This window comes from Danio rerio, chromosome 7, assembly GCF_052040795.2.
Source record: "Danio rerio strain M-AB ecotype USA chromosome 7, GRCz13ab, whole genome shotgun sequence".
NCBI classification, from domain to species: domain Eukaryota; kingdom Metazoa; phylum Chordata; class Actinopteri; order Cypriniformes; family Danionidae; genus Danio; species Danio rerio.
This window is the reverse complement of record NC_141027.1, coordinates 66,132,089-66,146,039: the sequence shown is the minus strand read 5'-3', so window position 1 is coordinate 66,146,039 and position 13,951 is coordinate 66,132,089. Positions and strand designations below refer to the sequence as shown.

At 32.9% G+C, this 13,951-nt stretch overlaps 1 protein-coding gene and 1 long non-coding RNA gene across 6 annotated transcripts in view; one reads left to right on the top strand and one right to left on the bottom strand.

Moving 5' to 3' along the window:
• Positions 1–13,951, top strand: part of LOC147843249 (uncharacterized) — a 650,118-nt gene that overhangs the window by 503,550 nt on the left and 132,617 nt on the right. The gene's annotated exons all lie outside the window — the stretch shown is intronic.
• pcdh7b (protocadherin 7b) overlaps positions 1–13,951 on the bottom strand; it is a 236,814-nt gene that overhangs the window by 155,478 nt on the left and 67,385 nt on the right. The window contains exon 2 of one of the 5 annotated variants that reach the window (XM_087259427.1): positions 12,398–13,064. Coding sequence (XP_087115553.1) covers positions 13,020–13,064 — 45 coding nt within the window. The 3' untranslated portion in view covers positions 12,398–13,019. 5 annotated transcript variants of the gene reach the window in all.

The following is a 13,951-nucleotide window of genomic DNA, read 5'->3' as shown; positions in this document are numbered from 1 at the left end:
ATATATATATATATATATATATATATATATATATATATATATATATATATATATATATATATATATATATATATATATATATATATGACTTTTGACGACCAAATTAATGTCATGTGCAATACATTAGAATGTGATAGAAATTGTTATTTTACAAACACACACTGATCAATGCCCTTCCAGCCGCAACCCATCTCTGGGAAACATCCACACACACACACACACACACACACACACACACACACACATTTATACACTTTGGACAATTTAGCCTACCCAATTCACCTGTACTGCATGTCCTTGGACTGTGGGGGAAACTGGAGCACCCCAAGGAAACCCACGCAAACGCAGGGAGAACATGCAAACTCCACACAGAAACGCTAACTGACCCAGCCGAGGCTCGAACCCGCGACCTTCTTGCTGTGAAGCGACAGCAATACCTACTGTGCCACTGTGTCGCTGTATTTATTTATTTATTTATTTATTTATTTATTTATTTATTTATTTATTTATTTGTGTGTGTTTGTTTGTTTGTTTGTTTGTTTATTTTATCAATTTAATCATTTATTTATATTTTTTTATATTTTATTTTATTACTTTTATTATTTTAATTTTAATTAATTAATTAATTTATTTGTATTTTAATTTAATTGTATTTATTTTTATTTATTCCTGTTTTCTTTTTCCTTTTTTATTCATGTATCTATTTATTTAAAAAAAAATTAAATAAAAATTGACATCCACAGAAGAAAAGGAAAATAGGTAAAAAAAAAAAAAGGTTGCAGGTTTTCAGCATTCTTCAAAATGTCTTGGAAAAGAAACTCAGGTTTGGAACAACTGAAGGGAGAATAATTTATGACTAAATAATAAAAATAAGAATAAATTAATAAATTTCACTTTTGGGTGAACTATTTCTTTAAGATAGCCAGGATGCTGGACACAACGATGTTTTATGTTTTTTTGATTTCTAGTCCTTCTAAAATGCAGAATAATGCAGAAAAGGTGGGAGGAACTGATTTAGTTATACCATGCAGTATAAGTACTTTTTTTTCTTCTTCTTTGTCTTCCTTTTATTTTGAATGACAGTATCTGAACACTGCATGTGTGTGTGTGGGTTGAAGTTGTATGTGTGTGAGTGTGTGTGTGCTTCGATATTACTGATTAAGCAGACACACGCTGCTGTCCCTGTTCAATCTTTGATCATTTATACGACGTTGCCAGACCCTAAACAGAAAATCAGAGGGATGTTTTGCATGCTAAAAGAGGAAGAGGAAAATAGGGCCAGCAAAAAACAAGCTGGCAAACAAGAGAGGGAACATAAAGAATAAGGGGCGCATAATTAGAGCTCTTTAATAAAGCATGAGCTGGAGAAAACTGAGCCTCTTTGGGAGGAGGCAGAGAGGCCAGATACTTCTTTTAATGCTATTGATTGGGAAATGATGTGTGTGTGTTTGTGTCGGCTCATGTGTGTGTAGGCATCGATTGCTTTGACCCAAACTACAACAAGCTCCGTGCAAGCATTTTAGTCAACGCTTCTGCAGCGGGCTAATGCTACAATCAGTGGCCAAATCTTGGAGGACAAAAACGAGCCTATTGAGGAGAATTAGGAGTTATAAAGTCAAACGCTGGATAAAGGGATGTGTTCAGCATCGCTGTTTTTACTGGACGCCACCGTGCCTTCAAACAAACAACCCAGCACCCTGAGGGAGAGACGACTAATCCATTCAGCCAACAGAGCCATTCTCATTATCGACTGCTAAAAACACACAGGGCAAGAGGGAGGCAAAAACAAGTGAGGGATGACAAGAAAGTAGAAAGGTGGAAACAATTCTGGAACCAAACAAGTCAAGTGGTAAACCACAGGACACGTTTTTATATTCATAGGTAAACATCTGGAATAATATGGTGCAACAAATGTTGTGTGTTTGACAAAGTTGGATGCAATTTCCCAGAGGTCAATAGCTTTTTAAAATCATAACGTCTCAGATGTTTTTGGTTATGTTTGCTTTGAATATCAAATTAGAGTAGGTATGTGTGTATGCATGTATGTAGGTTTGCACCCGCTTTGAATGTTATCACTCGACTGAATGGGCGTTGGCAGCATGGTTGTGCAGTGGGTAGCACAATCGCCTCACAGCAGGAAGGTCGCTGGTTTGAGCCCCGGCTGGGCTGGTTGGCATTGCTGTGTGATGTTTGCATGTTCTTTCCGTGTTGGCGTGGTTTTCCATAATAAAGGGACTATGCAAATTGAATGAAATGAATGACGGAAAATTAATGAATGAATTAATGAATGAATGGGCGTATAAGTGGTTATCAGCTGATAGATATGGGGCAGTAGGGGCCTTCTGCGCTAGAAAGCCCCTACTGGCCCACATCTATCAGCTGATAACCACTGATAATGCCCATTCAATCAAGTAATAACATTCAAATCAACCTATGTATGCATGTGCACAATATTTGAAAAAAAAAAAGTGATATAATGGGCTCTATTTTGACGGTCCATGCGACGAGCGCAAAACGCAAGGCGCAAACGTTTTCAGGGCGTGTCAGAACGCATTTTTGCTAATTTAAGGACGGGAAAATCCGCTTTGCGCCAAGGCGGATGGTCTAAAAGGGTTGAGTTTATTTTCTTAATGAGTTATAGGTGTGTTTTGAGAATAAACCAATTAGAGCCCCATCTCCCATCTCCCATAAGCGCATTCGCTATTTACAGGACGTAAAGTAAGTCTAAGTGGAAAAACTGAGCATTTCACCAGCAAATCTAAGCAAATCTAAGCTTGTTTTTAAAAAAACAAATATAAATATGGATACAGTAAATAATACTGCTAATAATAATAACATTAAACAAAAGCAAATTGTTATGAATGAACTGAAAAAGCCTCCCGAGATGAAGAGGGCATAAAAGCATTTTTATGTAGCATATTTATGTAGGCTAGAAAATAGAAAAATAGTATGTTTTGTAATATTTTAATCCTTTATATTTATATCCTATATCTATTCTTATTATACCCTATATATATCCTAAATATTTAAATGGTTTTATATGTAAAGATATTTGCCTATTGCTCTCCTGTGCGTATTAAGCAGTGCGTAAGCGAGGCGCAACTCTGCGCCGGAGTTTAGACCGGGTTTGTTTTGGTCTAATGAAAAATCTATTATAGTTTCTCAAAATAGCAACGCGCCAGCAGTGCGCCTCAGAGCGTCTTCCTTTTTAGACCAGAATGCCTATGGACGCACATATGAGCGCTAATGCATTTGCTATTTAAACAGTGTAGCGCAACGCCTCAAAACGACTCTTGCGCCGAGCTGAAACTACCAAACAAGTATTACTTCGCGCCTTGCGCCACATTGCGCCGGGTGTTTGAAAGGGCCCAATGACTCTAATAAATAAACGCATCGGCTCAACTCAGGCATTATATTAAAACTGCTCCTTTTATTTTGAGGAAGAAATAATCTCTCAAACACACACACAAACACACACACACACATTCTTACATGCTCTCATTTCACAGACTCCATTTCTCCACTGCCTTTTTTTCACACTGGGGCAATGCAGGTGTTGAACAGAATAATAATCAATGTGTGTGTGTGTGTGTGTGTGTGTGTGTGTGTGTGTGTGTGTGTGTGTGTGTGTTTCTCTGGTTGGGTGGGTGATATTGTGTGTATGTGTGTGAGAAAAATTTGTCTGTGTATTATGTCTGTGGGAAAAAATAAAAAAAAAAACACACAAAAAAACACATGTGCGCAAGAAAAACACATTGGCCCAACACACATTGAGATTTAGATTTTCTCAAAAAATGTTTTTACCTCAACCACTGAAATGCGGTAGGCGGAGGTTAATCCATAGCTGCATGAAAACAGCGCTGTGATTGGCTGAGATGTGGCAGCGCTTCTGCCCACTCCAGGAAGTGATTGATGTTAAGCGGACTTTGATATTTGACTGCTGTGATGACAGTAGGAATATGATTCATCTCCTCCGCCAAAAGGAAAAGAACCTGCTTCTCTGGTTTCCAGGCACAAAACAGTCAAACACACAACGCACATTCTGACACACACACGCAGACTGGAACGTAGCTCTTTTCCTGAAGGATTTTCGGTAGAAAACTGACCATAGTGTTTGACAACTGTTAGAAATTTGATGACGGATGACAAGAAATATGTTCAAATGGGAACACTGAAATAATTTATGGACACAATCTCCGTCCTACATTCAGTCTGGGAGCTGAAAATCATGTTTTCTTTGTCATGAAGAGGAAGAAGAACATAAAAGAAAAGTTTATTTTCGATTATTTATACATATATTTTTGATAAAAAGTTATCGAAATGTGATCTCTCATTGAATTAAACATTTATTTCAGTGAGTCGGTCATGGTTGACCAGTGTAAAGTAAAAGGGAAGGTCTTGAATTAATTTTCAGGGGTGTGCTTCTGAGTGAAAGAAGATGATTTATATTCTAAACTCATCTCGTTTCGGTTAAATGACAGTATTTCTCAGTCGCTGTAAGCTCAGCGTGCCTCAAATGAACTCTTTGCTCTTTAGTTCAATCCATCAAACTGCATTCAAAAGAGCGAAGTATATAACTGCAACACGACTGCTGCCGCTGACAGTACCTGACATTGAGGAGCAGTTGATTGAGAGTCATGCGATAATTTTACAAAACCGATTCCCCTGTCTGACAGAATTGCTGGAAACTCAAAAAGTATGGAGCATGGAGAGAGATTTGTTACATGGTTGTAAATAACTTGTTTGTAGTGCTTTAAATGTGGGTGTATTGTGGTACAAATGAATTAAATGTGTATCAAAATTTATGGTAGTCTTTATTTCCAAACCTGTAGGACAACACTTTACAATGAGGTTCAATTAGTATATGTATGTATGTATGTATGTAAGATGTATGTATGTATGTATGTATGTATGTATGTATGTATGTATGTATGTATGTATGTATGTATGTATGTATGTATGTATGTATGTATGTGTGTATTTATGTATGTATGTATCTATGTATGTATGTATGTATGTATGTATGTATGTATGTGTGTATGTATTTATGTATGTATGTATCTATGTATGTATGTATGTATGTATGTATGTATGTATGTATGTATGTATGTATGTATGTATGTATGTATGTATGCATGTATGTATGTATGTATGTATGTATGTATGTATGTATGTATGTATGTATGTATGTGTGTATGTATGTATGTATGAATGTATGTATGTATGTATGTATGTATGTATGTATGTATGTATGTATGTATGTATGTATGTATGTATGTATGTATGTATGTATGTATGTATGTATGTATGTATGTATGCGTGTATGTATGTATGTACGTATGTATGTACGTATGTTTGTATGTATGTATGTATGTATGTATGTATGTATGTATGTATGTATGTTTGTATGTATGCATGTATGTATGCATGTATGTATGCATGTATGTATGTATGTATGTATGTATGTATGTATGTATGTATGTGTGTATGTATGTATGTATGTATGTATGTATGTATGTATGTATGTATGTATGTATGTATGTATGTATGTATGTATGTATGTGCATTTATTTATTTATTTATTTATTTTATTATTTTTTTTATTTAATTTTTTTATTTTTTATTTTTTTATTTTTATAATAACAACATAATAATTTAAGTAAATTACATAATTGACTAGAATTGAATAATAATAATAATTTATATTATTATTATTATTATTATTATTATTATTATTATTATTATATTATTTATACTATTATTATTAAGTTCTACACTATTTGGTTTGGTTATGCTATCAAACTGACCCTCACTATATACAAATAATATAAATATTTTTTAATTAATTAATTAATTAATTATTTATTAAATGCTTTGTTTATAACAGCTGGTTTATAAGCACTTCTTATTGCAGGTACGGTTGCCCATCCTAAAAATAAATCATAATCAACCCAAATTCAGGGCTCTTGCAAATGTGAATTCATACGAAGCACACTTGATTCTGAACCAAGCAACTGAAGACCCTCGATAATGAGCTGCTCCTGTGTATAACGACACAGCACATAACACAGACTTCTTAATCAAAATCAGTGTAATCTGATCACAGTTTTAAACGTTATTTTGATTAAACATGCAACCTTAGTTTGTTCAGCTTAAAAACACCAATCATACATCCAGTATATGTCTGCATGCATGTACACACCAAACTACACATGACAATGACGAATCGCTCTCTATTTATCTCTCTTTCCTGTACACACACACACACACACACACACACACACACACACAGAGATTGTCAGCTTGTTTACATATGTGGAAAAATGGGCTAGCGTGTGCATAATATGTTAATCCCTAAGGGCATAATGCGTCCCCCCTTGAGAATGTTCTGGAAGTGTTAATAGCTCACAGCCGGGAACACGACTCCTCCTTCCCAGACCACAGACAACAAATCACTGCCTACCTGCGCTCTCATATCCACGCTGAGAGTGTGTCCATCCGCCTAATTCTCCTCATTTTCTCCACACCCATCTTTTCAAAGCAGTAAATTACAAAATCCTATTTCTTCCTGTAATACCTGGCCCTGTATGGGAATGAGCGAATGGATGTAGATGGAGAGAGAGGGAGAGGTGCAAGCTCAGCAGAAGGCCTGGTTAATAGCACCATTACTGTCATGAGGATCCAGATTCGGACAATGAATTAATAACGAGCGGAAGGGGAGCAGTGTGAGAGGGAACAAGCGAGACACACACACACACAATCAGCCGCACACACTCAGCACCTCTGTTGCGTAAGTGCGATGTGTGAAACGGCAATAAAAATGGGTGATGTTGACTTCTGGAAAAGTGACACACTTAAGGAGAAGAAGAACAAGGGAAAAGATAGAACTGGAAAATAGACTGGGTGAGCATGGATTATTAAACCCACCGAAACAGTATGGCCTAGTTTGGATGTTGTCAAATGTTAATGACTATCGAAAAAAGCTATTATAACTATATATATATATATATATATATATATATATATATATATATATATATATATATATATATATATATATATATATATATATATAATAAAGCTGAATTTGGATCTTTTATTACACGTTTTGATCCTTTTTCAGTGTTTAGGCCAATTCACATAGCACATTACACCTCAGAATTATAAGGTTCTATGTGACATTTTTTGTCAAAATTGAGTTATTGACATATTCTTATTAAGTGACAACTAATTTACATTATGGAATGTTTTTTTTATTTTTTTTATAAGTTGTTTACATTTTAAGGCCTCAAAAATAATAAAAAAAAGTTACACAAATACTGTTGAAGCTTTGAAGCTCAATATCTTAAAATCATTCAGAACGCAGACAGAACCTTATAATTCCAAGATGACAATATGTCAACGCATGCCATATTTGGATAATAAAGGCTAATGTAAGATTTAAATGGATAGTTCATCCGTAAAGTACAATTTGCTGACCATTTAGTCTCCCTCAAAAAGTGACAAACATATTTCATATTTCTTCTGTCGAACACAATGGAAGATATTTTGATGAACGTTATATAGAAGTCGATGGCTTTCTTCAAAATATCTTCTTTTGTGTTTAACACAATTTAACCTTTAAAGCATGTCTGGTTTTAATGTTAAATAGCTCACAACCCCTCTGAAGATGTTTCTTTATTATGTTGAGCAACAAAATAATAATGGTAACCTGCAGTCACTGAATTCCATAGTAAGAAAAACATATATTATGGTAGTCATGGGCTACCAGTTTCCAATAGATCCACAATGTAAACATTGAAATTGACTGAATGCATATTGACTATTAAATCTACAGAAACACTGTAGTGCACTAGTTTGGTATTTATCAAATGTTAATCACTATATAAAAAGCTATTCATAACTGCATTTATATTTTCCCCTTTTTGTTGACCAGTTTAGGTCAATTCATACAACAACACATATTTGCATCTAAAGTTGCAAGATGGAGAGCTTAAGAACTTTTTTTGTTCGTGCCTTATACACCAACAGTTAAAACAGTTGTTATGCCAACTTGCTACTGTAAGCAAAATCTTTTTCTGAATGGTCCACTGCTTTACATCTGACATCGATGAGTGCCGCATGTAACAGGTCATGTACTTGTAACTTGACATGGTGTCATATCCACTATATATGTGAATATATATATATATATATTCATGTTCTTGTCTTCTGGTTTTCTTGTCTTCATTTTCTTGTCGGCTTAGTCCCTTTATATATGCCTAATATCCGATGACCAGAATGTGGTATTTTTTTATTTTATTTTTTTTATAAATTGTTAATATTTTGATATTTGTTATGCTGCAAGCCCAGAGACTGATTTGTACACCATGACTTTAAATAAAATTCACTTAAAAAGTGGTCATAAACAAGTATTGTCCACATTTACAGGCGTCTGTACAGTGTACAGTTGGGCCTTAATTGGAACGCATCGTTCCTTTGTTTTTTAATCGATTGACTGGTCATTTACTGTAGGTCATGTGATTCACACCAACAGTGTATCATATCAGAGGCATCGTTTAGAAGAGGAGAAAATAAATCTTACTATCAGTCCTCTTCGGTGACCATGGTTACTTAATGAGTTAATTTACAGTAGATTCAGATATTTTTGGAAAGACAATAAGCCCTTATTATTATTTTTTTTTTTTAGCTCTTGAAATGAACCAATAAATTAAAGAAGACTTTAATAGACTTTACACTTTGAAGAAAAGACTAAATATAAGCAATTTGGTAAGCAGCTTATACCTGTGTAATCACCCTTTAAAAGTGTCTGGAGTAGACTATATATTATTACAGATCCAATATGTTAATTCAGCTATCCTCTGTAGTAAACCAACACAGCAGTAAATGACCGATTGATGATGCGTCGATCTAAAAAACTGAGGTGATGGTTTATTTGAAAGTGCCTGTTAAAGTGTAATTACACAAATAAGAGCTTAGAAACATTAATTAACATGGTACATACTATAAGGTTAGCCTTTCCCGTAGGGTTAATTGCTTTTAATTTGACATGATTTAGTGTTATTTAAGCAAATTTGTCCTGAACTGCACTTGAGGATATCATTAAAATATAAAGGTTTTGTGTATATATGAAGTATAATCAATGTAGCGTAACATAATATATTAAAATATACTATAATATATTATTATTATTATTATTATTATTATTATTATTATTATTATTATTATTATTATTATTATTATTATTATTATTATTAATAATAATAATAATAATAATAATAATAATAATAATAATAATAATAATATAAACTTAAAATCATTAAATTTTGTTACAAGCTCCATGTGCAAAAAATAAATGAATAAAATAAAAATGATAATAATAGTAAACAATGTGAACAAATTATTTCTGGGTAAGTAAAGTAGCAGACAATAGACTAAACTAGATTAGACTAGATAGAATAGAATAGAATAGAATAGAATAGAATAGAATAGAATAGAATAGAATAGAATAGAATAGAATAGAATAGAATAGAATAGAATAGAATAGAATAGAATGATCTTCACATTAACAGCAATTATTTTAAGAACTGTTTACTGAAAGGGTCTTTGGGGATAACAAAATAGTTCTTCAGTCAAATTTCTTCCAACTTTTAGAACAGCTTAATTAAGATGTAGAGGCACCAAGTAAGTAAGTAAGTAAGTAAGTAAGTAAGTAAGTAAGTAAGTAAGTAAGTAAGTAAGTAAGTCAGTAAGTAAGTAAATAAGTAAGTCAGTAGGAAAATAAGTAGGCAAGCAAGTAAACAAACAAACAAACAAACAAACACATAAACAAACATAAATGAATGAATGAATAAATAAATAAACAAATAAATAAATAAATGATTTGCCAGTGGGTTTCAGCTGGAAGGGAAACCACTGCGTAAAACATTTGCTGGATAAGTTAGCGGTTCATTCCGCTGAGGTGACCCCAGATTAATAAAGGGACTGAGCCAAAAAGAAAATTAACATATGAATGAATGAATGAATGAATGAATGAATGAATGAATGAATGAATGAATGAAAGAGTACATAAATAAATAAATAAATAAATAAACACTGGAAGAATTGGTAAGCATTATTGCGAAAAGATAAATGAACCAAAGCAAAAATAATTTCATGATATAAAGATGAAAGCGGTGTGACATTTACTTAACGCAATCTATGATTTACTCATTTATTCATTGTCAGACAGTGTCACATTTTGACATAACTATTTGCTCACTTCACTACATACGCCTACCCTTTTTATATTCATAAACAGAGCGATTTAAAGTGAGACACAACACAATTTGTGCATTCATTATTCTCTGACCTATTCTAAATATTTTCCACAGCCGACTGTTTAGACTCAGATTTACCTGACTTATCTTTTTTTCTGTTCTTTATTGCTGCACAAATAAAGGTTAAACCCAATGCAAATCCTCTGAGGAATTTCAAAAGAACATAATTCTTCATCTCCATCAAGACAATCTGGTCAAACTCATCCGCTCCCTTATTTTACAACAAATCAAATCAAATTTAAATCATATCAAGTTTGGATAACTAATATAGGTCAGGGGGATTATACTGTAAACAGCAGAACTAAAATAAATCCTAAATATAATAAATAAACGGATGAAACAGACATAATTTATCTGTAAACAATTGTTAGGCTTTGAAACAGGAGCTTGATACACAGATTAAAGAAGATAAGCTTGTTTTTCTATCTCTATACCAAGGAGCATCATATTAGTTTAGCGTTTTTGAAAAGACGGTATAAGCAAATTGTAAATATTTATAAGAACACAATGGCTGCTAAAACTACACACATGAAACCAAAAAATAAAAGCTCAAAAAGCTGCTCGTCGGGTAGAGTTGAATAGCATTGCCATTTGAGTCATAAACCTTGAGGGAGAACGCAAGTGATGAGAGCAGATTGTGTAAAGATTATCTATAGACGCTCCAATGTAGAGAATGATGCAGGGAGATGGAGACAGTAAGAATCAATGTTGTGCTATTATATCCCCGAGATAGATGCAGCACACACAGAAAGCTTGAAATATGAAGCTAAAATACATAGGGCTTCCTGAATCTTTGCTACAATGTAAATCTATGGTGTCACATTCCATTTATTTATTTATTTATTACTATCTGCTTTCTTAGCAGTTCAATGATGTATAGCTTGTATAATTGTGCATTCTATGTTGAAAACGGGATATGGGAAACATGTCTCTTCAATACATTATGATGACAGAATGTCATTAAAATGTCTTCTACATGTACAGCATAAGAGCATCCTTATATTTGTAAACTAAGACTTTTTTGTAAAAAGTCTAATGCACATAGAACCTTATTATTAAAATAAAATGGAATAAAATGGAATAAAATAAAACAAATTTAAATAAAATAACAATAGGTTAATAAATTAATAAATAAATACAACAAACAATAAAATAAAAATAACTAAAATATTTAAAAAATAAAATAAAAAATAAATAATAAAAAAACAAATAAAGTAAAATAAAATGAAATTAAATTAATTAAAATAAAAAAAAATAATAAAATAAAATTTAACATTTTTTAAAAATAAAATAAAATAAAATAAAATAAAATAAAATAAAATAAAATAAAATAAAATTAAATTAAATTAAATTAAATTAAATTAAATTAAATTAAATTAAATTAAATTAAATTAAAATTTTGGTGACTAAAATATTATTTTAATAAATATATCTGTTAATTAAATCTGTTTTGTTTAAATGCACCACAATACATTGCCTATTTTCACTGAGAAAAACAATAATAAAGATATTAATTTTCAAAATGGGGTGTACTCAATTATGTTAAACACTGTGTATAAAGTTGTTTATGTGATTTATGTATAAGTGAATAAATGTTTTTGAAACCAATGAAGACAGCAGAAGTCAATGATTTATTTGTATTATTAAGCCTAACATGTTTACTATTCCAAAATATTATAACTTTTTTTTAAAATAAAATATACTCTGTTCGGTTGGGTAAAAAAAAAAAAAAAAAAAAAAAAAAGAAAAGTTTTGTTTTTTTTACTCAGGCATTTCAAAATATATATTTTTAAAGAGCTGTAATCACAATATAATATAATATTTGTATCAAACTTATACTGGCCTATTAATGGCATTATTGCAGAAAGTGTTTAAATTCCCTATGATTTAGAGTAAATAATAATAATAATAATAATAATAATAATAATAATAATAATTATTATTATTATTATTATTATTATTATTATTATTATTATTATTATACAAGCTACTGTAAAACTGTAATGCAAGTCATTAGACTTCAATTCATTGTCGATCTTAAATAAAAGAAAGCAAGAAAAAAAGAAAACAGGCAAGGCTTCAGCAAAGTAGTTTCATTTATATCTATTTATATAATTAAAAAATATGAACATATTTTCAAACAAAAACAAACAATTGATCTCACTTTATTTTACAAAATCTTTTTAAAGAGTGAGATGTGTATGACCTGTATACAGTATCATCTTCACGGAGATATGTGAATAAGTGCTGCATCTTGTAAAGTTTCTGATGTGAAAAGCATTCAACACAGCACTATGAGTGTCATGATTTAAAGCACGGACGTAATATGACTCATCTTGGCCTCTGAGAAGATCCTGATTGGTCCTTTTATGTGTATTCCAAGTGCTGGTTGGTTCATAAATAAAACTTTATGGAACCAATTCAGAGTTCATGCTTTTAGACAGAAAATATTAGCTTTCTAACATAAAATAGACCAAACAAAATCACACAACGGAATATGCAAAACAAAATAATGTTAAAATATATATTTAATTCCAAGGTGATAAGTCGGGTCGGCCATGAACAAAAGAGTGTAGAAGTGAGAGTCTGGAGTAGGTGTGTGAGGAACTGCAGTGTGTCTTCCATAGCAACAAAACCTCTTCTTTGTGCACAAACACACTCACACACATGCATCGATACAAGTTCATTCAGCATTCAGTCCTACACGATGAGTCCCTCAGCCAGCCAGTGACAATATACGGTTTCCTGCAACACACAAATATGCTTATAAATGTCTTTTCAGCAAATCATTTCACACCCAGTTAAAGCTGGCACAGAGGCCCACGTCTTAAACACACACACACACATACACACACACACACACACACACACACATTGGAAACTCTGCTTCTCTCTCGGTTTACAGGAAGAGGTTAATCTTGCTCATAATTTGATGAAGAATTTTTAAAAAAAGAGCATGCTGTGTCCTCTCTTCATGAGCACAGACGAATAGACAGAGAGACACTGCCCCGGGCAACACATTTTCTCTTTCTCTCCTCCTCCCTCATCCTGCGCTCCGCTCGGCACATCAGTATGCTGCAGACACACACACGCACAGACACACACTTGGAAACACACATAAACACTTGCTGGAGTCTCTAGACACTGGAGCTTTGTGCCACAGAGCTCTCTCTCTCTCTCTCTCTTTCTTCCTCTCTCTCTCTTCCTCTCTCTGCAAATGTATGGCGATTTATATCACATTGAAAGAAAAAGTTAAGCAAACTGTGTAAGAAAAGGTGTTGCTTTTTTGTGAAACTGATAACATACATGATTATGACTGACTATAATTATTCTATATTAATGCAAGATGTTTTGCCTTTTGAAGCAGCCCGGAGGAACAAATGCTGGGTTCCACACAATCGATTTGTGTTGAAATGACTTGAAGGAATTAAGTTAACTTTAAGTGGATTGAACATAAAACAGGGGTGAAGCAGTGGCGCAGCATGTAGCGCTGTCGCCTCACAGCAATAAGGTCGCTGGGTCGCTGGTTCGAGCCATGGCTCAGTTGGCGTTTCTGTGTGGAGTTTGCATGTTCTCCCTTTGTTCGCGTGGGTTTCCTCCGGGTGCTCCGGTTTCCCGCACAGTCCAAAGAC